Source organism: Lingula anatina, chromosome 7 (assembly GCF_051362555.1).
Source record: "Lingula anatina isolate TDL-2025a chromosome 7, LinAna3.0, whole genome shotgun sequence".
Lineage (NCBI taxonomy): Eukaryota > Metazoa > Brachiopoda > Lingulata > Lingulida > Lingulidae > Lingula > Lingula anatina.
The window spans coordinates 12740488-12765564 of NC_141773.1; the positions used below are offsets into that span (position 1 = coordinate 12740488).

The window sequence follows — 25077 nt, forward strand, 5'->3', positions numbered from 1 at the left end:
GGGTATGAACAGAATCAAAGGAAGAAGCATAGAAATAATGGCGAAAAACAATAAAATCTCTATTTTGCATACTAAATGTCGCTTGAAAAGAAGGCATGTTAAAAAAGGCAGCCCCTGAAAAGGCGCTCTATTACACCCAACCGCATGGCAGGCTGCCACTGCAGTGACAAAGAGCTAGGCGTCGCCTTATTTACGAAGACTGAAATAACAATTGAATGCCTTGTGGCAGAGTGTTCTTTACTTTGCTAATGACTCAGTCTGACGTGCTATTCCGTGGCATATATCATTTTTTATGCTGCATATTTCATGCTTGGCATTTGCATTTCTATTCTGTGACACCTGTAAACATTTTAAAACCTATGTCGTTTTTTTTTTAATGAAAGCAACGTGGTTGATGCTATGGAGATGCTAAAGATTAACATCGTGGCGGCTACTGTGAGTATATATCTGTTGTTTTAACATATGTTGTACTTTGGTTGATAATTATGAATTTTGTCATGTGCATAACAACTGTTTTTTTTTTTAAGATCTAAATAATGAAATACATAATCAACCTCGAATGTTGGCAAATGCACGTGTGCACGTAAAGTGTATTGATAAAAAATTGAATAGTTGGGTAATATTGTCGAGCACTCAGATGAGGGTCCTACAGCCCTGAATTTTTAATGTCAGCAGTTTTAATGGCAGCTGCTCGGAGTCCTATCATGACCATTTGTCGCATAACCTTGTTGCCATATCAAGGTCATTGAAAGGACTAAACAAATGACAAACTATCTGGCCTCTGAACTCAAAAATCCAAACGATTAGCAGTGGCGGATTCAGGGGTGTCACGGGGGGGGGGGGGGGTTGTCCTGACCCCTTCCCCTTTAATTTCTGAAAATCCAATGGTCCCCCTCTTGATATTAGAATTTTGATGAATAATAGTTCTAAACCGTACCAAATGGTACCGTTCGCCCTCTAAAATACCAAAAAATTTTGGGGCCTTCTACGGGCCCCGAACCCCACGCCAAAGGGGGAGGGTGTCGGCTCCGCATCAGCGCCCCCCCCCCCCCCCCCCCCCCCCCCCCCGACTATTAAAATAAGCCTGGATCCGCACCTGAATATTACTTCTTGAATGTAACTTTGTGAAAATGTTCGGAACAGACTTTCTGTTGGACTTAAGTTTACTGAACAATTAGAAATCAGTTTGTTAGTTTAACATTAAATGTTTGATTCTCTATCTGTACATATTCACCCATAAAGATGATATATTGGGATGATTGACTATAAAAGTCAATTCAAACAACAATTAAGTTAACAAAAAATTAACATTAAACTAGAACAGGTTCAAGTTACATGTATGACTGTTGTGAATGACCTTGAGATTTTTTAATCCCACCTTGTTATATGTACAACCTTTTGTATTTTGCATTAAATCCACAGGTGCTCTTCGTATACCTCATCATGGCGAAAGGCCAGCAATGCCCTCCGCCGGACATTCAACAGTTGCTGACAACCACCGTTCTCGGTTTTCGACAAGACCTTGAAAATCAACTCCAGGAGCACAGGGAAAACATAACAAGAGTTATAGAAGCCAACAATGGTCAGCTACTAATTGTGCATGCCTTGTATTTCATTTGATATTTCGGTATGGTACGGTATGGTATGGTATGGTATGCCTAGGGTATGGTATGGTATGGTATGGGAATTTCATTTGACTTTTGGGCTTAATGTATAATTAGGAATTTGTTTTAAGTTTCATTTAAGTTATTTACTTATTTATTTATTCATTCATTTGTTCATTTATTTCCACATATTTATTGATACATATTTCTCGCTATTCATTCCGTTTCATATTGATTAGTTACCAGTTTCTGAACTCTACTTATTTTAATCTTTGTTTTCCATATCATTCCATTCATCATACAATCCATTTCCATTTCAGACTGGCACAAAACAATGAGATTTGATTATTTTTTTCCGTATTCTTAATTTAGGCGATAAAACTGCCCCTGCAGTGAGAATGGCGGCAATAAATATGATAGATGGATTCATCACGCTCTCTCAGACAGTTAAAGGAGAAGCAGGCGATCTTGTTCTCTGTCTGACAATAATTGGCGAGCAAGGTGAGCAAACTGTGTTGTATTGAAATGTATCGAGGGCCTATTTCAAAAAATAAATTTAGTCCAAAAGTTGATCTTAATTCTTAGACCAAACTATTTGACTTTAGCTTTAGCTTTAGCTCATAATAGATCAATAGATCTCCATTCAATTGGCATATTGTGTTTGTTTCATAACAAGAAATTAAGACATGGCTAATTTTTCAGACCATTGGGCTTGTTGTCTTTTTTTAACTAGATTTTAATATTTGCAATAAAATGCACTTTATTTGATAAAAAAAGCTCTTTTTATTGTAATAATACATGTATCGCGATATTATATTAACTCCAAATTGAAAGGTTCATATTTAGTTGAGTGAATTGAAAATGTCCACATGCATTTTCGTTTGATTTTACTCTTTGCTGGTGCTTGACCAGATTACGTCTTCATGCAGTGTTGCCACCTTGCCAGTTCGATAGCAGAGCTAAAGAAAGCCACATGCTGATCAAACGTCATTGAGGTTTTCGGTAAAACACTTTCTCATTTTTCCTAGTGTATCGACCAAGGATAGAAGATTTCAGGAACTTCTTGCAGACGACAATTGGCAAGCTGAATACTATGAAATCCCGTATCCAGACATTATTGCCATCCAATAGGAAAAGGAGACAGACAGGGGGCGTCACTGGAGCCATATTGGATGCATTGCTTCAGTCTATCAAAGATTATCTCACAGACATGCAATCATTCCTTGACAAATTTCTTGGACCCGAAGGTAGGATTTTATTCATTCACTTATCAAGTTGTTAAAACTTTTATTTATTTATTTATTCATTCATTTATTTATTTGGATTTTCTCTTTCATTGACTTAATTATGTTCTTTTAATTCATTCATCTTATTACTATTCATTAACAGAACAATAGATCCATTAATTGTATTCCTCGAAGTGTGCCGGTTATGTCTAAACTTAGAATACGCATATGTCATACCTGTCTATCAAATTAAAGTTATAAAATTGTTTGCCATTTTTACAGCCGTCGTAGTCATTTTTGTGTATAATTGGTTAACCAGTTTATACTTTTATTCTGACCTTCAGCAAACTACGCATGCAGAGTCGACCCTGATGAAATTTTCCTCACTGTTTACGATGGCATCGGCTTCGATGTGCGCAGCGTCTTTGTGGAGAACTATAAAGGCCATATGGGGTGTGAGGCGGTAGAAGGAGATGGCAGTTTTGCCACGCCTTTCACCCTGTCAATCAATACGAGCACCTGTGGAGTAGCGGTGAGCGTGGTTTATGGTGTCCTTGACGCCTGATTTTGGGTGTTGGTTTATTGTAAAGGTATGGCTCTAAAAGTGCCTGTTGTTTTCAGTTTTGGTATTGAACTAAGGTTGTGCACTGTTCAGTTAATTCTATTTTAGTACATAAAATTATTTTTCCTGGACTAGTGTGTTCAAATCAGGACGAAAAAGAATTTTACATTTACAATACAAGTATAAGATAACTTTCTGATTTTTTACACATCTCGCAAAAGAAACAAACGCCTGCAAAAGTTGAAATGTTTTCTTCCTTGTTCTCAGGGCAACGGTACAACAGCAGCGCCATATACGGTCAAAGTCCTAGCAACGAGGAGTGACGTCATCATCAGCTTGTCCGACTTTGAGTTTGTCTTAGCATGCAATGGTAGCACGTCCACCCAAACTTCAACCAACGTCACTACAGATGGCGCCAGGTGCCCCTATCTTCCACTCTCTCTCTCTTTTCCCTCTCTCTCTCTCTCTCTCTCTCTGTGTGTGTGTGTGTGTGTGTGTGTCCACAGCCACTTCTCCACCCTCACAAGAATATATAAATCCATGGCCATTGAGTAATTATATCCTCATCATCTTAGCTAACTATGGTCCTACCTTGTATTGCAGATATATATCTGGGGTCCCTGTTATCAAAACCGAGGAGGTGTTTCTTTATGTGTTTAACAGCAACGACCAAAAGATTTCTGGATGTCAACTAGGAGAAGATATTAAACTCGGGATAGAGTTGACCAAATCCCCAAGTAAGGAAAGACGCAGTGTAAAGCTTAGTATTGCTATTTGATAAGCGTATAATTTTATACTTGTAGTATGTATTTCATATTTATTTGTACCATGTGATAGATGAATGAACGGCACCATGAAACTGAAGATTATTCTCTATCTGTATCTGAAACTAAAGATGTGAAACAAAGTGAAGTTACTGTACATGTGAACCTCTAGCTTAGGCAGCATTTCAGATAGGCCCTACTTTTTCCAAGATTTTTACACATTGATATTTATATATATAGTCTTCATATCAGAAGATGGGAGCAAAATTTATGTTAACTACGTAGGCATTTATAGACTCCTCATATATAGATATTTAATATACTACATACATCGTACCATTTTAGCTGCACAAGGTGCACGTCCGATGAACTGCATTGCTTATAATCCCAACAGAACGGCAGAAATCGCATTGCTGGTTGATGGGTAAGTGTGATTGCGTTTTGCGCCGATAGTCTTTTAGATTTTTTCTGGTTGATTTTTCACCGATACAGTTACGTAGAATATTGTAAAAAAAAATGGAAGAAATGCGTTAGTACATAAAGAGAGGATATTCCTGGAAAGTGTATTGCATTCATGACTCCTGCTTATATCAGCAGACACTTGCCACCCACGTTAGAAGATTGATTACAACAATTGTATATCAGTATTTAAAAATATATAAAATGTTTCGCTGAAACTGCGTTTTCCCTTTCTTTTCCACATTAAAGATGCCCACTGACAACCAATCCACTGGACGCCATACTTGCATTGGGATTTGCAAGACAATCCACGTCGGCGGAGACTGCAGTGTCACATAGCGGTCTATTCAAGTGCTTCAGATTCCCAAGCAGTTTCTGGTACACGATTGAGTGTGAAGTCGAATTTTGTTCAAAGGACGATGACACCGAATGTATAAACGTGAGTAGGAACAGAAAGCGACACTTTACTATGGGGTCACCTATTATCCCTCATGGTCATTATAAAATGGCACTATTATTTCAGGATACTTCATTGTTTTTTGTTTTAAATAAGTACTGAGGCAATCTCCACATTAACATCTGCTTATTTTGAACCAAGTTGGGGTTTTAATAAATCACCAGGGCAACATAGGAGGACTAAATTTTGCGTATTTCTTTAGTGATACAATTACCTACTGAAATAGGGATTTATCTGTTCTAGGCGCCGACCTGTGGTCAGAGAAGACGTCGGTCTGTGTCAGTCGATAGAGTTCAAAAGGTCTACGATACGATCAGGGTGACACTAGGCCGTCAATCGGGCCACGGAGTAAACTTTACTGGTAAGACAAAGAAAAACAAAAGAATTACGTGCTTAAGATAGAAACGCAAGAATATTGTAAACCATGACTGTGGTCCTTTTCATTGGCCTTTTGGTGTCTGAAAAAGTAAAGCAAAATATTTTTTAGCTTTTTAATAATTTTGTCATGGGCCTTAACGGATCTTGTCAAGTTACCGTACAATTGTCGTCAAACTGGAAAGTTTTCATTCAAGCTTAAGGTTTATACTTTTTAAAGTACGAATTTAAATTGGTGAAACTAGGCTTTGTATCAGTTAACTCCCCCGTGATTTTCGTCTTTCAGGTGACAACTGGACAGGTGCCCGTGACGAGAAGTCATCGCAGACAACTTTGGCGCCAAAGATATGGGAATCCACGGAGTTCATTGGTGTCGTCTGCGCTCTGGGGGTCGCCTCTCTTATTATTGCAATAATGTGTTTTGTTACGTGCTATCAGCGACGGATGATTCTGAAATCAAAAGAAAGCAGTAAATTTATTACATAGTCTAGACTAACGTTTTGCTGTAAGACGTCATGCACAGTTACACAGTTATATGCCTTGCATAGTGAGCACCCTGGCGAAGAAATATGCAAGGGTTAGTGCGTACACTTCCTTTTTCAAAAATGTGCTGTACGCTCCTCTCAAATTTATTTTACGTCATATTTCTAGTCTTGAATCGGGCAGCTGTACAAAATCATAATTACGATATCCACTATTCTGAGTTATTGTTTAAGACTCTATAGAATATTTTTCTTTCTAGCTTTGTTCAAACTAATTGTCTTTTATACACACCACAATGTCGGGTTCAACCCCCCCCCCCCCCAGCCAATCCTCCAATCCCCACCCACCTCCGTGCTGTGCCTGGTACATCATTTTGCATCTTTTTGTACGCCCTTGAGTTTGCCTTAGGCCAAGTCGCAGTCACACTTTCTAACGTGTCTGACATAAAGGCATATTCTGATATCATAGCGCACCCTGCAGCCTAGCCTGTTACAAAATTGAAGACAACAGAAAGAACTGATGAGTCTTTTCGTCATTTTTTTAACAGAAAAGACCACAGAGACACTTGTGCTATCTAGATATACGAGGTATAATTCTAAAAAAATACTATGCAGTTTTCAAATAACGTTGTTGTTTTTTTTTCCTCTAGAACTGATTTTTGTGTTCGGGCGAATGGGATTATTTCTCTGTGGTTTCTTAAAATCAATTATTCAGGTATTGTGAAATTACTTCCAAAAGCTCTCATTCAAACAAAACGCATTTTTTCTAGATTGAAATAAAAACTGATGAACCTCTTCTTAAAGCATTTTTGAATTTAGAAGGATAAGAGATAGTAGTTGTAAAAGAGTATATGATTTAAAAGTGTTCTAAGGAATTTCGTTGAAAACAAACCCAGTTTCAAGAATTCTCTAAAATTAAGGACATATTTATGTTTTTTAAGAATGATGAAAGAGAATAATACTAGACCAAAACATTCGTATATCTTGTCCTTAAAAGTGGACTTCAGAAATACATGTAACTACCTTCATAGACCACATGAATTTAGTTTACAAGGGATACAGTAAGTGTCTCCTTTTTCTTCATTCGTTGTGGTATTTTTTCCTCCTTTTCGGATGAGAAAACGTCTTTAGTACTGTAACCAGTTTAAAGTAGCTAACATGTAATTAGCATAATTTATAACAATTACTTAGTGTAACGTGACGTTGTATAACAAAAATCCGGACACCTTACGGCAAAAAGTACAAGATGCTTTTATGTAAACAGAGACGGAGTTAAAGTCTATTAAAAAGTAATTATTACTCAACATGTTTGCGTAGGAGCTGGACAGAAAGATATGTCAAAAGACGCCCAAGTTCACAAGCAGAAAGAAAAAAAATATAGTATTATAAAAGCGGACGTCCCGTTCAGGTTGACGGTTTACATACGTTTGGCGATGATGCTGCACTCTGTAACCTTTTTTATCCCCGGGGTGGATGCCAATCTCAAGTTGACTAACACTTTTTGGAATGTCCCATACGTAAATTACCTTTAACTCGACGAATGCGGAAACTGGACTTTAAAAAGAAAGCTGGGCCATTTATCTGCAGGACCAGGTCATAGATTGCATAGACGTGAATAGTCATTAAATTATTATTATTATTATTATTATTATTATTATTATTATTATTATTCAGACATATCGGTTCAAGAGTTTTCTTCGTATCAATTTTTCAAAAATCCGGAATGAAAATCGATAATTTCACTGTGATAAAAGAAAAGAAAGGGTGCATATTAAATATTTAAACATATATTTAAATATTCTTAGTACAAGGTGGTTGGACTGCCACGCCAGAAGTACGTTGAGTCCATTGATATTCTGCCTCTTCCACACAAAGTACATTAAAAATAATATGTGAACCGAGTAACTACATTTCTTGATTTTCTTCGGAAAAAATATGCCCATGAAATAACACAGTCGCAGCTTACTTATGCCCCGATACGGCCAACTGGAGAATGCATCGAACGGCTCACCAATTCTGTTAAGAAAGTAATTTAACTCAGCAAGTTTGCGTAGGATCTGGAGCTGAAGGATAAAAGCAACATAAAAAAACGTTTACTACTCATAAAGACTGAAAGCCTGGAATGCTTGGTTAAAAAATTAAAACGTAAGAAGTGCACATAGTGCTTAAGAGAAAAAAATACCATAGTTATGTCGCACTGAACTCACTTTCGTCTCGGGAGTTCATCCCCTTTGGGGAACATGTGCGTAATTTTTATTAACTTGATATTAGAAATACAGCACAATTATTAAGCTTTGATTGTAAACATGGTCCCATAATTATGAAATACGAAACAATATATTAAATCTCAGATTAAGTAGAATGTGGAATTGTGTTTGAAGACGTTTGATGCCTGTTAGCATGTCTTAAAATGGTAATTACGAGAAGGTCAATTTTTTCAGTGTGCCTCCCGGATACGTTTGTCCCAAAAAATGTTATATTTGAGAAGGAAATGGCACGTCCCAAAACCACAATCCACGCCCCTTGCTAACAATGAATACAATACAGAATACAACACAGCTTGTAACGGGTCATAAACGACGAATGAGATGACACTTAGGGATGAGGACCGTATCTTACACGGCACCGCTACCTTCCAGTTAATAGTTCGTCCGAGTGACTTGAGTCGACACAGCTCCAAATTCGGCGTCCAGAGTTTCAACTTCGAACTTCAACGGGAACGTGTTAAGGTAATGTAATCGCTCTGTGTCTACATGTATTTTTAGCGTAAAAATCTCCGGCTTGAACCAGCATAGTATATTTAATGATTTATGTTTTTTTATTCATAATTATCATTATTTATAGCATTTTTGTTTGCCATATACATGTTATGTTTGAAATGATTATGCTTCTTCTCTTGTTTGAATATCACATCTATACGAGATGTGAAGATAAACGAGCATGGCCCGGTTTATGAGATGTTCACTTTGAAAAAAATTGCAGTTTTCGTAGCATTTCTATCGGAATATCAGACTTAACGGAAACTTCTGCCAGCTATCTGACAGTAAGTTTTTACTTGTATCTCTTTGTTGAGATTCATACTTTGGAAATTAACAAAAGAAAATATAGCATGGAGTGTTCTAGGGTATTCTGTTTTAGTTTTTGTTATTGTTAATCAAGGATAAGGTTCATTGTGTTACTGTGCTTGGAAGATCAGATATTCTCTTAAAAATTGATCTCTAAACACCCCTTGCAATTAGGGGCCTAGGATATTTGTGTTACTTTTATCATAAGAGAATCATCCGAAATAATTTCAAGCGACTTGATGGCGGACTTGATGGGGGACTTCTTGGGATTTGGAGGGTCAGGCCTACCCAACTACCAGACTCGGCACATAAGGATCCTGAATTAACCGGTATGTCGGACCACACTACCCGTTTTCAAGGTGTGTGTCAGATCGCATTTCGGAGTATCACGCCCCAGAACAAATTTTGTAGGACGACCGCGGGCTCATCCACGCTCGGCTGTCACCTTGATTGGATATTAAACGATTGTCGTAAAATCGCTGCATAATTTTAAAACCGGGTGCATAAATTTGAAATCCACCTAGAACAACCTTAGACTGTACTCTTACTTTAGAGTACTCTATTTTATTGTCTCTATGGGGGTATATGGGGACGACATGAGGTTTGAATGCTTTAACCACTTTTGATAGGGCTTTTTGGCATTGTATTAGATCAATGTGGCAGTCTAAGGTTGTTCTAGGTGGTTTTCAAATTTATGCACCCGGTTTTAAAATCATATAGCGATTTTACGGCAATTGTTTACTATCCAATCAAGGTGACAGCCGAGCGTGGGCTCATCCTGTCGGTGTTCTGACCGATACTCCGAAATGCGATCTGACACACACCTTGAAAACGGGTAGTGTGGTCCGATATACCGGTTAATTCAGGATCCTTATGTGCCAAGTCTGGTGGTTGGGTAGGCCTGAGGGTGGTGTCAGAAAAATACTTTATATTAACTCGTACGGTGCGGCAACGAATTAAAGCTGGTACAATCTATCTGCGTTTAATATTCTCTCAAATTCTGTCGAATAAGTGCTTTGTGCAAAAGTACACTTTTGAGATGATAAGCCCCAACTCACGCGGATTTTTGCGAGTTTTTAGTCTCGTGTCACATCGTCACGCGTATACCGTCATGCACTACTGACAGCCTCGTTTCAGGCTATCTCAGATGTTACCAATGGCCATAGCATGTAATTGTGCTTTAATTTGGTTTTAAACATAAAAAAGGAGTTCCTATAACTGGGTTTGGACCATCATTCAATACGGTTCCTAGCTTTGGGCTATGAAGGAAAGTGTTAGCAATTTTCGTCAAATACCTGTAGTATGATATAATAATAATAATAATAATAATAATAATAATAATAATAATAATAATATGTCATTTTTCAATTCAGAACAATATTACAACCAGCCATACAAGCCCAACTGATGCTATGTGGCGTGTGGTTATCTTACTCGTAAGTATCGGTATAAAAAAGAAGTGCAAAGTTTTTTTTTTCTTCGTAAGAGTAAGTTATCTAAGCCCTTGTATATAAATTGAAAAAGAAAAAAGATTATTATGTTCTTCTTTTTTTAAATAATATATTCAATCATGACCTCACAGTCGGTCCTTGAGTACATGGGAACACCAGTGCTATCATGTACTCCTCAAAAGCTTAAGTTTCTTTAGAACTCAAATTCAGCAGGTTTGAGAAAAAGTGCCGGTATCCTATCAGCTTAATTGAAATGCAGGGGCTCTCTTGGTCTTTTTTCTATTATTTCATTTTATTTATCCACTTATTTTTTTCTTGTTTTTGTCGTTGTGTTTCTTTTGAGTTTACCTGTTGGTTGTTTATATGGTATCTATTTAAATATTTGGATATGAAATTAAATTCATTTAAAAATAAAAGGCAAGTGAGTGTTACATATAACCGTGACATTTTGTGACACATCGTGACATACAAGGTCACAAAATGCCACTGTAATATGTGGACCTTTTTCGGCAAAGGTGATTAAATATTTAATTTTTTGCAGACGTTAGTGACGGTGATATGGGCACAAACCACGTACCCGGCTAATTTGACTTATTGTGCAGCGGGCGCTCAGGCTCTTACGACAGCGTTTACAGCAGCTAGCAATGTGGCCACGTTAAATCTGACACAGGTAAGATTGAAGAAACGTCCAGTACCGAGAATTTATCGAGCCACTTGATTAATTTCCTAATAAATGGGTTAATGGTTGGTTGGAAAATTAAGCCATCGATGTTTTTAAGCGCATTGCTGGTAATTTTTTCATTATTTATACACAGTGAAGCTTGACATTCGTCAAGGTTTTTTGTTTTATCTCACTTTGTTTCCATTTATACATCTATATTTATCAATTTTTTTGTCTGTTTATTTATTTGTTATTTATTCGTTTATTTTTTCATCAACTGATTTATTTTGTTTTTCTTAGCATATTTATTTTTCATTTTACAACATTTTCTTGGGCTTTTATTTGTTTCAACTCTACATTGTCTTTAGCTCATAGGAGAGCTGACAGAGGTGGCAAACCGAACGCAAAACATGAATATAACGGTGGAAAGGATTACGGAACAACGCCAGCTTTTCCAACACATTCGTGCCGTGGTGCAGGTGATGAAAGAGAATGCGGACTGGTATTTGGCATGCCTTGAAGCCTCTGATCAAGCAGGTCTCTCCCTCCCTCTCTCTCTTGGATAAGTTTTCAGACTGTTTGCATGCTTGTTTGCCTTTCTGTTAATTTGTTAATTTGTTTATTCATTTATTTATTTTTTTACTTACTTCATGTTTTTTTTTAGTTGCTTGTCCTTTTGCTTCGTATTGAACTATTTTAGATAGTTTGTAACTCAAATTTCACCCAGCGGACCATTCTCTCTCTCTGTCTCTGTCTCTCTCTCTCTCTCTCTCTCTCTCTCTCTGAGAAATGTTCCCAGACAGTTTTTTTTTTTTTTTTTTTTTTTTTTTAATTTTTTCCACGTTTGGACACTTGTCATTTCGTTTGTTTCTTTTCAGTCTATTGTTTGTCAGTATGAAATGCATCTTTTTGCAGGAGGTCCAGCGGCCCTAGCAATGCTAACCAGCCACTCAGCGGCGATTGCCAGCTTGTTAACGAAACTAGATGTACAAATCGGATCCCTTGACGACCGCATCAACGCTCAGAGTGCGGCACCAATTTTCCGAAGAAGAAGACAACTCACTCAGACAGAGGAAGAAGAAACAGCCGTTCGTAAAAAGCGACAACTCACACAGGAAGAGGATGAAGATTTAAGTCGTTTAATACAAATTCTGAGTAACTTCTTAGAGCAGATGGAATTGTTTTTGCAGTTGCTGATAGGTCCGAGAGGTAAGGACGTGCGCGCGTGCGTGTGTGTGTGTGTGTGTGTGTGTGTGTGCGTGTGTGTTATCAGTTTTCGACGTCCTTCATGAAAAAGTGGCGCCAAAGTATAACGGATTTTTTACTTAGAGTTTGTATACGGGAATACTGAAAGATCCGATTGTAAGACGGATATTTGTATGAAAATTCGTGCTGTAATTAACCTACATTAAAACTACCTTATACAGGATTTACCCGCCAAAATGTATTTCTGGGAAATGAAACAATTTTTCTACTTACTTAGCATGTCCCTAGACATGTTTTATTTCATCTTCAATTCAGCAATTTAGTTCTATGTGACTCTTCAGTCATTTAGAACGCCATGCCATCCTTGTACACGTCATACATAACTTTATCGGCGCTCGGTACATTTAAGAGGTTATAATGTTTTTAAGATTTGAATTGGAAAAAAATAGTAGGTTTCTGGGATATGTAGACAACGAAATGTGGTTTTGAGAAATTCTCAAACGCTCGCAGTGCACCTTGAAGTGTGGGAATGATGACTGACTATTAACACTCTAAATGAGATGAACCAACGTCCCCCTCCCCCCCCCCTCTCTCTCGCTCTCTCTCTCACACACACACACACACACACACACTCACACACACACACAAAGAGGTGGTTAAAGCTACTGTCACGCTTAGCGTATGAGAATAATCGCCCATACGCAGACAAACACAAGACTTAGGCGCATACAAGAAGGAGATGTTTTGAGGATGTTCAAAAACAATTTCATACGCTGCTTTTTATGTTCATTTTAATGCGCTAGAAACACGATGATATCAAAGTTGTGCGTATAATGGATTATACTGACGATATTTCTTTACGCTTGGTGTGACAGAGCCTTAACCAAGAGAAATGTACGGCTGTCCAAGTACCTCTCGAAAATTAACTGTCGAGTTAGCCTGCTCTTGTCAGACGTCTACCAGAACAATATATATTCATAATCACTGGTGAAAAGTTCTACTTAAAGACCCCGTGTAAAAATCGTAACGGTGATCCCTTCAAGGTATCAAACAAACAATACGTTTGTATTCTAGGTTTATTTGGAGCTTTTATCCGTCTTCTGTTTGCCTTGAGACCCGTATCTCTACATACATGCACGTAAATGAAATATATTTATTGAAATAAAAGGTTTTGCGATAATACACTTTCACAAATTTGATGGGTTTTGCAGCACTTATCGGATGCAGGGCGTCACCGGATTCCATAAGCGTCACTGTTTACGACAGCGTGGGGTTCGACGTCGTCAACGCTTACGTACTCAACAAGAAGAGCGTAGAAGACTGTCGGGCGTCAGCCGGGGACGGTACGATATCCAATCCCTTTACCTTGTCGCTTGTGCCGAGTGGACCATGTGGCATTACTGTAAGTTCGGAAACATGTCGAGCATTTCTGTTTAAATGGATATTTTTGTTTTTCGATCATCTCTGTATTTTTGTTTTGTAATGTGGAACTTATTAACATCGGAGAGCATTTTAAACTGAGTTTCAAATCCTAAGTGTATCTTTTGTTTTGTGATTTTATGCCTACTTAAACTATTATCTTATAAAAAGGAATGTTTTGGTAATTAGAAGTAAGCAATGAATCATTGATACCTGTGTTTCATAGAAAACTGCAGTTTCTGCGATATGTTCTGTTATGATTCGATTCCTCGCAAAGTTTTCATCCTAAAAGGTGACGTTTCTCACTGACCGTTAGACATCAAAGGCAATAAAACAATATCGATCACATGAAATTGTTGTAAAAAATATTTTCATAAAAAAAGGATCGAAGTACTTACTTCGAGATATATGTAAACTTAGGATCACGTGTATGTCAGTAAAAAAAAGGAGGCAGAAAGCTTATCAAATGATGTTTGAGTATATTTAAAGTCGCATTTATAATCAACATTGACCTATTTTTATTACAAGTGAAAATGTTTTTTTTATATATATTTACATATATCATCTAAAAGCTATATTATAGGGAAGCGGGACTAACGCCGATCCATACACGGTAAAAGTTTTGGCAGTGCGCAGTGACATACTTGAATCCAGGCGTGACGTAGTGTTTGACGTCACATGCACAGGGCCAACGTCACAACAAGTACTTGCAGGAATCGAGGTTTCCGATGTGTAAGTAAAAAGACCGAATACACTAATTATTCAAATTTCATTTAAACCAAGTTACTGTTCGACAATATTCACCTTCAGTATAAATAGATTTCAGCATTGCGTTTTGCGAAACGGTGGTACCACGTCAACCAAGCAATATTCAGTGGTGCCAGCCGCAGAAATAATTAACTAATACCAAAAAGGTAAGGAATGAGAAAACGACCTAGATGTAAAAACAATAGTCTAGTGTAAGGTTTATTATATTACAGAACGTTTAACCAAGGAAGAGCTGAGACACGAACAGAAAACGTGATGCTGGAAGTCATTGACGGAGGTGGAAATGCTGTTACCACGTGTGCGCTAGGGGAAGATATTAGGCTGCGCCTGACCTTAGTACCGTCTACTAGTAAGCACAGTACATGATCTTTTCCTCTGATTTGTCAGTATTTATTTACTCATTTTTTTTGACATGTTACAAAATATTCATACGAACTGAACTCAAGATCTAACCAATGCGAGCATTCTAGAGCATCCCTTAAACATTGATCAAAATCATCCATACATTTTCTCTTCGTATTTCTTGGCAAAAAAAGGAACAATCTCTCTCACACTTGCACACACGTACACGCACCCGTCTTCACCATAGGTGTCAAGTCCGAAATTGGTTTCATTTCAGCCGCACGTGGAGTGCGAGCAATTAACGTAGCTTCGTCACCTTCGTCGGACCCAACGGCTGCAACTGTAAACCTTCTAGCAAATGGGTAGGTACATATAGTTCATATTTGACATTTCACATTATAAACGTTTGTTTTTATACTCTATCTGTATATACACTATGTATCGTTTCATTTTAAAACCTTCCTAACCAGGATTTCCCACCACTTACATTTACCGAATTTTCTCCGGGGTAAACGGCATTTCCCTCCGACTGATCAACGTTTTCATTCTATTTACTTCTTGATATCGCGGGACTCTCGTGCCGTGACCCACGTTATTTTCAAACTGTGTCAAGAAGGCCCACTATCGAGGTTGAAAAGTGATTATTTTGCAATATTGATTACGGCCATTTATCTCTCAATTTATTTCTTAAAAGTTAAAATTGTCCTCCGGTAATTTCGACAAGAAGCGATTCATGCTTTAAGAATGTGTTCAAAACATTGGCTTGGCTCACTTTAATGTATTATTCAAGGTGTAAGTGTATATTATTAATCCAATTCTATTTGCAGGTGTCCTGTGAGTTCCAACCCTCCGGCAGCTGTTCTTGCTGCTGGCTTTAATGCTGTTGCTCCAAATCCGGGTAACGTTGTGATCTCCGGGGTTTTCAAATGTTACAAGTTCCCGGATGTGACAACGCTAAGGTTCGAGGCTGAAATACAGTTCTGCACTGCAGATAATGATCAGTCTTGTACGGTAGGTAATAAGAATTATACTTTCTTTTATTGAAAATGCATTTTTGCTTTTATGTTGTTCAACACAAATTGTTAACGTTTCAGCTGTTGCCTTTATTTTAAAGACAATTATTTATAATATTATTTTTCAAGCGAGTAGCATGCAGATTGCACGATTGACATCAGAAATTGCAAGCAGTTCTAGCAGTAACTTTACATACGCAATTATAAGCACAAGGCGGCAAAGCTGTCAAATGTCCAGAAACAAATCAGAAAATAATGAAACTGGTGCATTAATACAGATTTTTGTCAGTTTTGAGGCAATTTACCACAATGCTTCACGACAAAATCACCACCATTTTCATATTACATTTTTGTTCGCTTTTTTTGTGCCAATTTGATATTATATATTTCTGTCTGTCCGTGTTGTATACAAACAGCGGTAATAAATTTCTACCTACTACTACAGATCTAGACTCACTGAACACGCTACTATGTGCTTTGTTTATCACATTTTTCTATCCTGAAGGTGTGTTTTAGACAGTTACACCAGTTTTTTTTTTTCAGACACAACCTGCATGTGGGGTACGAAAGAGGTCTGTGACAGAAGAGAAGTCGGAGTCGGTTTCAGCCACGGTGACTGTGTACGTCAATGAAGAGGCACGGGCAGCGGCTGCAGGAGGTACAAATAAACTATCACAGTTTTCGTATTTTGCGCGGTCAGCACTAATCAGCAGTTGTTTTGCTGTTAAAGTATTTAAAGACTTTACTAATATGCTGTGAAAGATGCCGTTGAAGAGTTGCATAAGAAGAACATATTGCTCAACTACTCTCAGAAGTTCATTGAGCCGGAAACGCTTCTAAATTTTCACAATATTTTTTGTGAGCTACGTATAATAGAAATTTTCAATATTTTTCTTTATTCATTTAATAAATTCTATTCATCTTTATCCATATGCGATACACAAATTGCACATAAATTGACGGCTACTTTTGCGATATCTGTACTTTGTTAAACAGTTTTATAAAGAGTACGTGAATAAAATATGACATTCTAACAAGATATTTGAAAATAACGTTTGAGTTTTGTAGTAAATTAATACACGCATTTACTTACTGTAGTCTACCCAAACACATAACTATTTATCTTTTGCAGGAGGTAACAGCACCGCCACTTTGACGACGAGTCGACCTGCGCCCGCAGAGAACTTGAACATTTGGACATCTACAGCCTTCATCGCCACATTGTGCGCGTGCGCAGTGCTTATGTTGCTTGTCATGTTAATGGCTGCACTCGTCATACTTCGCTCACGCAGCAGAGTTGATAAATCCTAAAGAAAAGAACTGCAACATAAGCACAGTACTGTCACAACCCCTAATCCAAGACCCCCAAACTGACAGCAATGAGAAAATATAGGTTCAAGTAACGGAATTTAAAAGGTTACTCTTAAAATTTAGTTACTTTGACTGTATTTTACATTTACCCTCCTTTAACTTTGTACGTGAATTCAAGATGCCAATATAGTTACCTACTTGGAAATAATTTACCCATGTTTTCAATTGGTTCTACAAATCTTCTCTCTGCTATCATGTTCCACTATTCCAGAATTGTGCAAGATGTCATATTTGCCATGTAGCCAACAATCAAATTTACCTAATACAATTATTTCTGTTCTTTCGGAAGAAAAAAATGTAATATTCAGACGTCAAATTGACAAAACTTGCAGTTTTTATTTATTCGGAATAAATATTTTAATAAAGTAAAGGATCATTTGAATTTTTATTGGCACTTCATCATACGAGTATTCAGATAGCAAATCGCGTTGCTAAGATACTTAGTACGCTGTGCCCCCTCGTTCCCAATTTTCCGTTCTAACGTATTTCTCACGAAATTGAAACCGTTTCCTTGATCTTCTCTGAAGTGAAGGAAAATCCACTTGATTCTAACAATATTGTTGTGAAAACCCAAGGACAAATGCTCATACAGTTCTAAAACCTGTTCCTGCAAATTCCTGAGAAATTAAAGGTACATATGAACCGAGCGTCGGTAGAGCGTGTATTCCAAGTAACACGTATACCCAGTAAATCACTTCTACTAGTTCTTAAATGACTTAAATAAATTCGACATGCCAAGGGATAAACTAAATAAATCACTCAACCAACCATAAAGAACTTTAAACTGCTCCTTTCTTTAAATTATTGGTCAGAAATTTAACCTACTTATCTGACCTACTTTTTGCCCCATTTTTATACAAAGCTAGCAGAAAAATCCGTTCAAATATCATTTTTCTGGTAATATTAAACAATGTCTTTTGGTAATTCTCTTAGTTATACTATTTGAAACTATATGCTGGCATTTGATCGGCTTTTGTGTCAACAATTGACATCTTATGCATCTTTAAGGTAAAGGATGCAAAAGAAAGGCTCAATCTGCCATCTGAATGTGTGCGGCGTTGCTTTGTATCTGTTCACTATCGCCGTCGGTATATACAAAAGGAGCCTCGTTTTGAAGACCAGAATAACCACCACGTGACCTCGTCGTTCGTTTTCTTTCTTCTCTTGGTTCGTTGGGGTTAACTGGATCCTGAAATATATGTCGTGATAAATATACTTTATCCTCGTTTAACTTTGAGAGAGACTTAACATGAATTTGAATTACCAACTACTTATCCTCTTTTAATCCCAGCTGTTATTGCACTGTTCAAATTATCATAAACACAAGTTCTATGAACAACAAGCAATTCTATAGATTTCACAAGAATATTACATAATATTATGCCATGTCGTAGAAATATACAGATATTAAATCAACAAAACTTTGTGTTAATTTCAATTCATGAATGATTGGTAAGCTTGTCAACTGAAGTTAAATGCTGCGATGACCTGGAATGGAAGACAATCTTTGGAAAGCCATTTACATATACTTTAAAAATGGTCCCGAAGCTTTTTTTAATGCAGTCTGGCATCTTACATGTCAAACCTTTTATCTCGTTTTTCTTTTGGACTATTGTTTCATTTGTCCAAGTTTTCCCTAGAGGATTTGCGAGCGACCGTTTAAAAACAGCCCCAATCGGATCCTAGGGTCGCAGTGCAACTTACCTTTTTGTTATCTTTAGATTTACACGATTTGTATGCTCCAGTTTTTACCACCACCATAGTTGCACCATACAAAATCCACGCAGTGACAGCAATTATGCCAACAACTTCCATCACAAGGGAAAAAACGTGTCGCTGCTCGCACACGTATGTTTTGCTATTTGGATATTCGCCGTTGGGACAAGTTTGCACGCATGCGCTTGAAATTGTTTTGTACGGGAAATCTTCTGGGCACTCGCTGACATCCTGACACAATGTTGACTGTCCGATCCGGAGATAAGGGGAGGGGCAAGTCGAGAAACAAGCCACGCCTCCATAAGCGAGGGTAAGAGGCCGGTTTTCTGGACATGAAGACAGGCACATGCCACTCACCCTGAAAGAACAATAACGCCTTGGTGTCCATAAGACTAGAATAATAGGTGTTCACGGTGGACAAGACTGCAAAAGTCTTACATGATCAAACAGTAAAAACAAATGCTGAAGCAATTTTAACATAACCTATTACTTTTGGCCAAACGTGTAACCTTCCTCCCTGGTGATTACCTGTATTTAAGATGCTGAGGACACCTGCTGAGACACCGAGTTGTATTTGGCACCATAACCATTCCAGTCGGACATGACGTCGCGCACGTGTCATTCACGACGAATCGCCTGATATCCGGGCACTTGTGTGTGCATGTGACGTTGTCCCGAAACAGCCCATCTGGACACTCAGTATAGCAGCGCCTCCTATAGTGAAAGAATGGGCATTGCTCTACACATTCGGTGTCGTTGTCCGAAGTGAAGGTCGATTCTGGACACTGGACTACACATGAATGATTGAATTTATACAGTGGCCTAGGGCATGTTGATAAACATTGGTCCTTGTAGATGAAGTGAGAGCACTCGTGCGTGCACGCTTTCGTCACTGGATCAACTAAACTGTTATTGGTTGGGCACTGCAAGACGCATGCGCCCTGATAGTTTGGGAGCTCCCCGGGGCATTTGTCCACACAGTGGTGCTTGTAGTGTAACTTATCACATGATCTAACACATCGCGTATCGTTCACGTAGATATGGTCTCTTGGACATACCGCAATACATGCTCCATTGTATATCAGATTGGCGTACTCAGGACACGCATTTACACAATGTGATCCAAACGAAAGCACGGGGCACGATGACACGCAAGTGTCATTATAGATAAAGCTTGCTTCTTTGGGACACTGGTGGACACAGGAGTGGTTGAATCCTACCCATACAGTTGCATTGGGGCACTGTTCAAGGCAATGGTCCTGGTACCATACACCGGGGCACTCTTTTAGGCATTGTTTATTATAGACGACTTGGCGTTCTTGAGGACAGACATGAACACAGTTCAAACCATCTCGTAAATGTTTGCAGCTTTTGCATTGGTCATTGCCTGGTCCGGTACATCCGCCCTCACATTCTATATGACAGGGAAGGCAATATTTGGTCGCGTTGGCGTAATAGTTAATTGGACATTGGTCCACGCAGATTTTTCCTAGCCTGTAGTGTGGACAAATGTAGACACACATGTTTCCGTTTGTAAGGGCATCGGGTGGGCATTTCGGTAAGCACTTCCCTTCAAATTCCACATGCATGCACCCTTTGCACTCAGCCTCAGATGGACCAAAGCACAGTTTGCACTCGGGATGACACGGAAAACACCTTCAAAGTAATTCGTAAAGTACGCTTGCATCATACTGTCATTTGGCGCAATATAAAGAAATAAGAATGTGTAAGGTCCTCCAGTATCTTTTTTAATTCGTGACAACATGATTTCTACACTGAAATTGCCAATTTTCCAAATTTTAAACGGTTATGAGGTCTTTAATATGTAAAGTCTCAATACACAATTCAACAGTTTTTAAGTATTTGTAAGATGTGGAACTTCTACGAAGACATACTATTCCCTTGGGGAGCATGCATATTTTTTCATTACAGAATGTTTGATCTGCTCTGAAAAGATAATTTTTCCAATTTTTTACTTCTTAAAAAATTTTAGCAGCGCCTTTACAATTTGGAAACTTGTGAGACTTACTTATGAGCATCGTCGTCATCTACGTAGCTCTTTTTCGGGCATTTGATCGTGCATTGCGTGTTGTTGTACAAATACGGCGCACGCGCAGAGCATGTTTCTACGCAGTTTCCGTAGTCGTCAAATACCAACCCCTCTCCACAGGGTTCTTTGCACGTGTCATTATCCTTGCCGATGCCAAAGCACTCTTCTCTGGTACACGGTGGAATATTGTCCCAGATATATTCTGCGTCTTGCCCAGTCCTTGAATATGTACCATAAAAGACAGGTTACATGTTAACTTGGAAATGAGCAATGAATTTTTTCTTTGATTCTGGCAAAAAAAAAAAAAAAAAAAATGTTGTGAATTGTCAGTAGCACATATGCAGAACACAGCAATGGTTATTTATTTTTTGAAGCGTTGCTTGTTTCTCGTAAGCAATGAAACACGAAAATGACACTAAATAGGAGCACTGAAATGTGCATTGCATTATTATTATTATTATTGGGGGCCTATTGTGATGGTTTAATCAGTTAAAGGGATAATAACTCTTCGTTTGAGATCTACATTTCACAATGAAAACATTGTGAACAACTCATAGAAATATAATATATTCGGTTTTACCACAAAAACGGCAGTTATAGCTATTATTCTGATATCTGAGCTTGTCTTAAGACCACGTGACCTCCATTGATGGCTATACTCTATTAAAATCTCTTAAGAGATTATAACAAATAAACAAACTTTTTAGAAAAAAATCAGGGACTAACTTTGAATGTAAAAATGGATTAAATAATGGGAAAATTGTTGTTTACTCCAGGAAAATTCATTTTTTGGCCAAAACGAAGAGTTATTATCCCTTTAATATAAAATGTTCACATAATTAAGGAATAGCTTTACGTGTCGAACTCTCAAATTAAATTTTAATAAAATTAAAAGTATGTTTTGGCTATGAATGCAATTAATATTAAATAAACAAAATTATTAGTTAGAATAAAAAATTTAATGATAGGAAGAAACTCCACCTTCTTTATCTTCCTTTTCACGGTTTAAGGTGAAAAAAATAAAACCTTAAAGCAGAATAGTAAGAGCCATTCTTAATATCTTCCATTCTCCTTTGCAATCAGAATTCGGATGCGCCCAAGGACATACCGTGAGTACCCCGTGCACACGCATGCGTACACATCACTAGGGTTTGATGCGTTTGTCCAGTGGCTGCGCACGCATACTCCACCGCCGTAACTCGGTGTTCCTGTCACATGATCTATGAAGAACGCAGCGGGAGGGGGTGGGGCATTACTACACACAGCCAGGGGTACCGCTTTCCACGCCGCAAACACTACATTGCAGACCGTGTGATTCTGAAATTACATGTATGTAGTAGCAATAATAAACAACTTGTGACGAAGTGCAGGATTTCAGACACATAATTAGTACATAATATTATACTTCTTGTAGAACTTATCTCAGGACAAGCAATTCGATCATACTGCATCTTAAAGTTAAATGCCATATATTTATATCACAAAAAATTCATACTACACCCTCCTTACGAGCCTCGCCATCCATTAAATTCGGACAAGGAAGTCTGTGTGAGAACTGTTGTGTTGGAATGAAATTGCGATATTTGAAAAACTATCTCATTAGCATATGGGTTAGATATTACCAATTTTTTCAAGATTCTAACAGAGTTATGGTGAATGTGAGGAAAGATTTAAAGCTTACTTTTTTGGCGAAAAATACAGGAAAATCCGTTAAGCAAGTTTATTTTCGCAAGAAAATCCTACACTTTACAACATTAAAGCAAATACGGAAGTTTCAATCTATAAATGCTATCAATAACACACCATATTTATCTATCTTTAAACAAAAAAAGTAGATTTTGTAGTTCAATTATGAACGATGAACTAAATTAATTTTTGGCGTAGGCCAGTTTTCTAAATCAGAAACCATTTAGACTATATTTCAGGACATTGCAAAAGTTTCTGTGTAACAACAGCCTAACAGCTTCAAGTAGTGGTATAAAATATTACAGAATCAAAGAACGTCATAGTGCCCAAGACATGAACCCACGAAGGCAACGGATTGTTTGTACATTGGAAAGAAAGTTAACAAGGTTACCGACAAATAAAAAAATATACACGTCTCGGTTTCATAGCAACTATGCAACATAACTGACATAACTGAGATTGCTCTGTTTAACGTCCTCTTTGATTTTGAAATCGTTGTTAATACACTTACTTCGGAATCAACCACCGTGAAAAATCCCACCAGCAAAAAGAGAAGTGGTACAGCAAGCGCCATTATGGAAACATTTTGTCTTTATTGCTATAGTTTATTTGGGTAAGGCCCTGGGGTAGCAACTACGGATCCAGGTAACAAGGATGGGTCTGAAAGTGATTTGAAATCGCTTCTATTGTCATCATATGAAAAGAATAGTCCATGTGCACTTGGAAGGTCTGTTAGAACATACAGATGTCATATCCAATATCACGTTCTTGTTTCACTCTCGCCGTCCACTGATAAGATCAAACCCTGCAAGAAAATAGTTATACAAAGTGATCAATCATATCTGTCAGGCTGGTAAAATCGGACCGTTTTTCATGTATTGTGCATGCCACATATAACTGAATTTATGACTTTCAGGCTCAACACGTTCTCAACTTGAAAGACATTCTCCACTAAATTCTACATGCAAACCAGACACGCTTGTAAATAATCCAGAAATAAAGTAAGACTTAAATCTAAATTCTCTAAAATTCAAGCCCGGGTCTTCCTAGACAGACCATGAAATTATCAGTTAAGTATCGAGCCTTCGATCTAAAGGATATATCTTATGAAGAGCATGCATTAATGTACTGCATAGGACCACCAGTAGATGCACAGATATTCATACAACATAAATGTATGTACTATGATGACACTTAAGTTGAGAATATCTACATGTATACTTTTGTTGAGAGCGTGATACAGAAAGACAGCTTGGAGTGGAACCTATCAAACAAACAAGATTAGGACTGATCAGTCTCACTAATGGAAGCATTACAATAATACATTGCTATTCGGAGGTTTGATCAACCTCGTGTTGCCTAGTATAATAGCAGTAAACATTGACCTTGCACAGTGATGGAAATTTCCTTTTCTTTCATAAACAGTCGGCTCCTGGGAAAACTGTCAACACCGAAGTTCCTCTAATTCCGTCTCAAAATGAACAAAGATGAAGTTGGGTCAGAGCGTCCAGGAATAAAAAAAGTAAAACGCAGTTCTTTTCACACTTAAAGCCATAGAGTAATCTAGGTTACATGTCTCAGATACAAGCGCTGCCGTGGACTTTAAGCAACCTTCACGTGATTCAGTATCACAAGCTAAGCTCGATAAGCTAAAACAATGAGGGCAACTAATGTTTCTAGGTCAATGAATGGAAAGCAGTGTGCTGGGGCAGATGTTATATATAGGAACTGGATGAGATGAGATGAGATGTGGTAGTTGTGATTGCTTTTTGGCGGTGAAGTTTCTTATGCTGGCACCTCGGCTAATTTCATACCATAAATTATTGGATCAGTCGTGTTATCACAAGAATAAAGGTAAGTAGTTGGAGTGGTGATGTTCTAACAGGATATTGCAAATATCTTGCGTATATTGAACTAGAAAGTCAACTCTGATTTTAAAATGGGGGCTGTTCAGTGTACTTGTAAATTAGATCAAGAAAAGTGAGAAAAACATTAGTGTATTGTTAAAACAAATTAAACCAAACCAAAACAAAAAAGTTTCAGGTAATGTCGGCAGAGAGCACGGTGAAAAAACCTTTGAAAGATTTTGTAAACCTCAAAAAGAAAAATGAATTAAAAAGAAAACGAAAACAATGTTAATTTTAAAGATTTAAAGTCTATTTAATCACAACAATAAGTGTTACAACTCGGAACAAAGAAGTCTTGAAAGGCAATTACTTCTGATTTTATCAGTAAAAAAGCGACATTTTCATGAACCTTAATTAGTTAGGGACTTACGATAACTATCTCAAACTAATTTAAAACGCATTTAAATTCACGATAAACGTTTGGCCATCCAGTGAGGTGGTGAATAGAGCATCAAACAACGGAGTTTTGAGCCCCAAATATATTTTTTTGCAC

The 25077-nt window shown here is 37.7% G+C and overlaps 3 protein-coding genes across 6 annotated transcripts; 2 read left to right on the forward strand and 1 right to left on the reverse strand.

Moving 5' to 3' along the window:
* Nucleotides 1–324: 324 nt before the first annotated feature.
* Nucleotides 325–6726, forward strand: LOC106153348 (uncharacterized). Its single transcript, XM_087016533.1, has 11 exons — nt 325–435; nt 1423–1582; nt 1977–2105; nt 2633–2851; nt 3175–3362; nt 3660–3811; nt 3996–4129; nt 4502–4580; nt 4865–5054; nt 5316–5433; nt 5734–6726. Exons 1-11 carry the CDS (start codon nt 400–402, stop codon nt 5931–5933), a joined length of 1605 nt encoding a protein of 534 aa, XP_086872659.1. The 5' UTR covers nt 325–399; the 3' UTR covers nt 5934–6726.
* Nucleotides 6727–8499: 1773 nt separating this feature from the next.
* Nucleotides 8500–17595, forward strand: LOC106153399 (uncharacterized). 2 transcript variants are annotated; one of them, XM_013527323.2, is made up of 12 exons: nt 8500–8658; nt 10368–10430; nt 10987–11115; nt 11475–11643; nt 12022–12315; nt 13524–13714; nt 14315–14463; nt 14712–14848; nt 15119–15203; nt 15669–15852; nt 16398–16512; nt 16987–17595. In XM_013527323.2, the coding sequence occupies exons 1-12, from the start codon at nt 8518–8520 to the stop codon at nt 17163–17165; spliced, it is 1836 nt and encodes a 611-aa protein (XP_013382777.2). In that variant the 5' UTR covers nt 8500–8517; the 3' UTR covers nt 17166–17595. The 2 variants fall into 2 exon arrangements, with proteins under 2 accessions (XP_013382777.2, XP_086874003.1); XM_087017877.1 differs by lacking the exon at nt 8500–8658 and adding an exon at nt 8840–8972.
* Nucleotides 16202–24337, reverse strand: LOC106153390 (uncharacterized). 3 transcript variants are annotated; one of them, XM_013527300.2, is made up of 7 exons: nt 24063–24337; nt 23189–23482; nt 22100–22308; nt 20971–21210; nt 19470–20597; nt 18930–19299; nt 16202–18414 (listed from the first exon to the last, which is right to left on the reverse strand). In XM_013527300.2, exons 2-7 carry the CDS (start codon nt 23249–23251, stop codon nt 18256–18258), a joined length of 2169 nt encoding a protein of 722 aa, XP_013382754.2. In that variant the 5' UTR covers nt 23252–23482; nt 24063–24337; the 3' UTR covers nt 16202–18255. The 3 variants fall into 3 exon arrangements, with proteins under 3 accessions (XP_013382754.2, XP_013382763.2, XP_086874001.1); XM_013527309.2 differs by having other exon boundaries at nt 24027–24337; XM_087017875.1 differs by lacking the exon at nt 19470–20597 and having other exon boundaries at nt 24027–24337.
* Nucleotides 24338–25077: the final 740 nt, after the last annotated feature.

Bases quoted from the DNA above. Each gene is read 5' to 3' on its own strand.
- LOC106153399 (XM_013527323.2), top strand. From the start codon at position 8,518: ATGACACTTAGGGATGAGGACCGTATCTTACACGGCACCGCTACCTTC. The intron at 8,659-10,367 runs GTAATGTAATCG...TTTTCAATTCAG, and splicing joins TTCAACGGGAACGTGTTAAG to AACAATATTACAACCAGCCA. The intron at 14,849-15,118 runs GTAAGCACAGTA...GTTTCATTTCAG, and splicing joins GACCTTAGTACCGTCTACTA to CCGCACGTGGAGTGCGAGCA.
- LOC106153390 (XM_013527300.2), bottom strand. From the start codon at position 23,251: ATGGCGCTTGCTGTACCACTTCTCTTTTTGCTGGTGGGATTTTTCACG. The intron at 22,309-23,188 runs GTAAGTGTATTA...ATGTAATTTCAG, and splicing joins TCACGGTGGTTGATTCCGAA to AATCACACGGTCTGCAATGT. The intron at 18,415-18,929 runs GTAAGTTGCACT...CATATATTTCAG, and splicing joins AATCTAAAGATAACAAAAAG to GATCCAGTTAACCCCAACGA.
- LOC106153348 (XM_087016533.1), top strand. From the start codon at position 400: ATGGAGATGCTAAAGATTAACATCGTGGCGGCTACT. The intron at 1,583-1,976 runs GTCAGCTACTAA...TTCTTAATTTAG, and splicing joins AGTTATAGAAGCCAACAATG to GCGATAAAACTGCCCCTGCA. The intron at 5,055-5,315 runs GTGAGTAGGAAC...TATCTGTTCTAG, and splicing joins ATGACACCGAATGTATAAAC to GCGCCGACCTGTGGTCAGAG.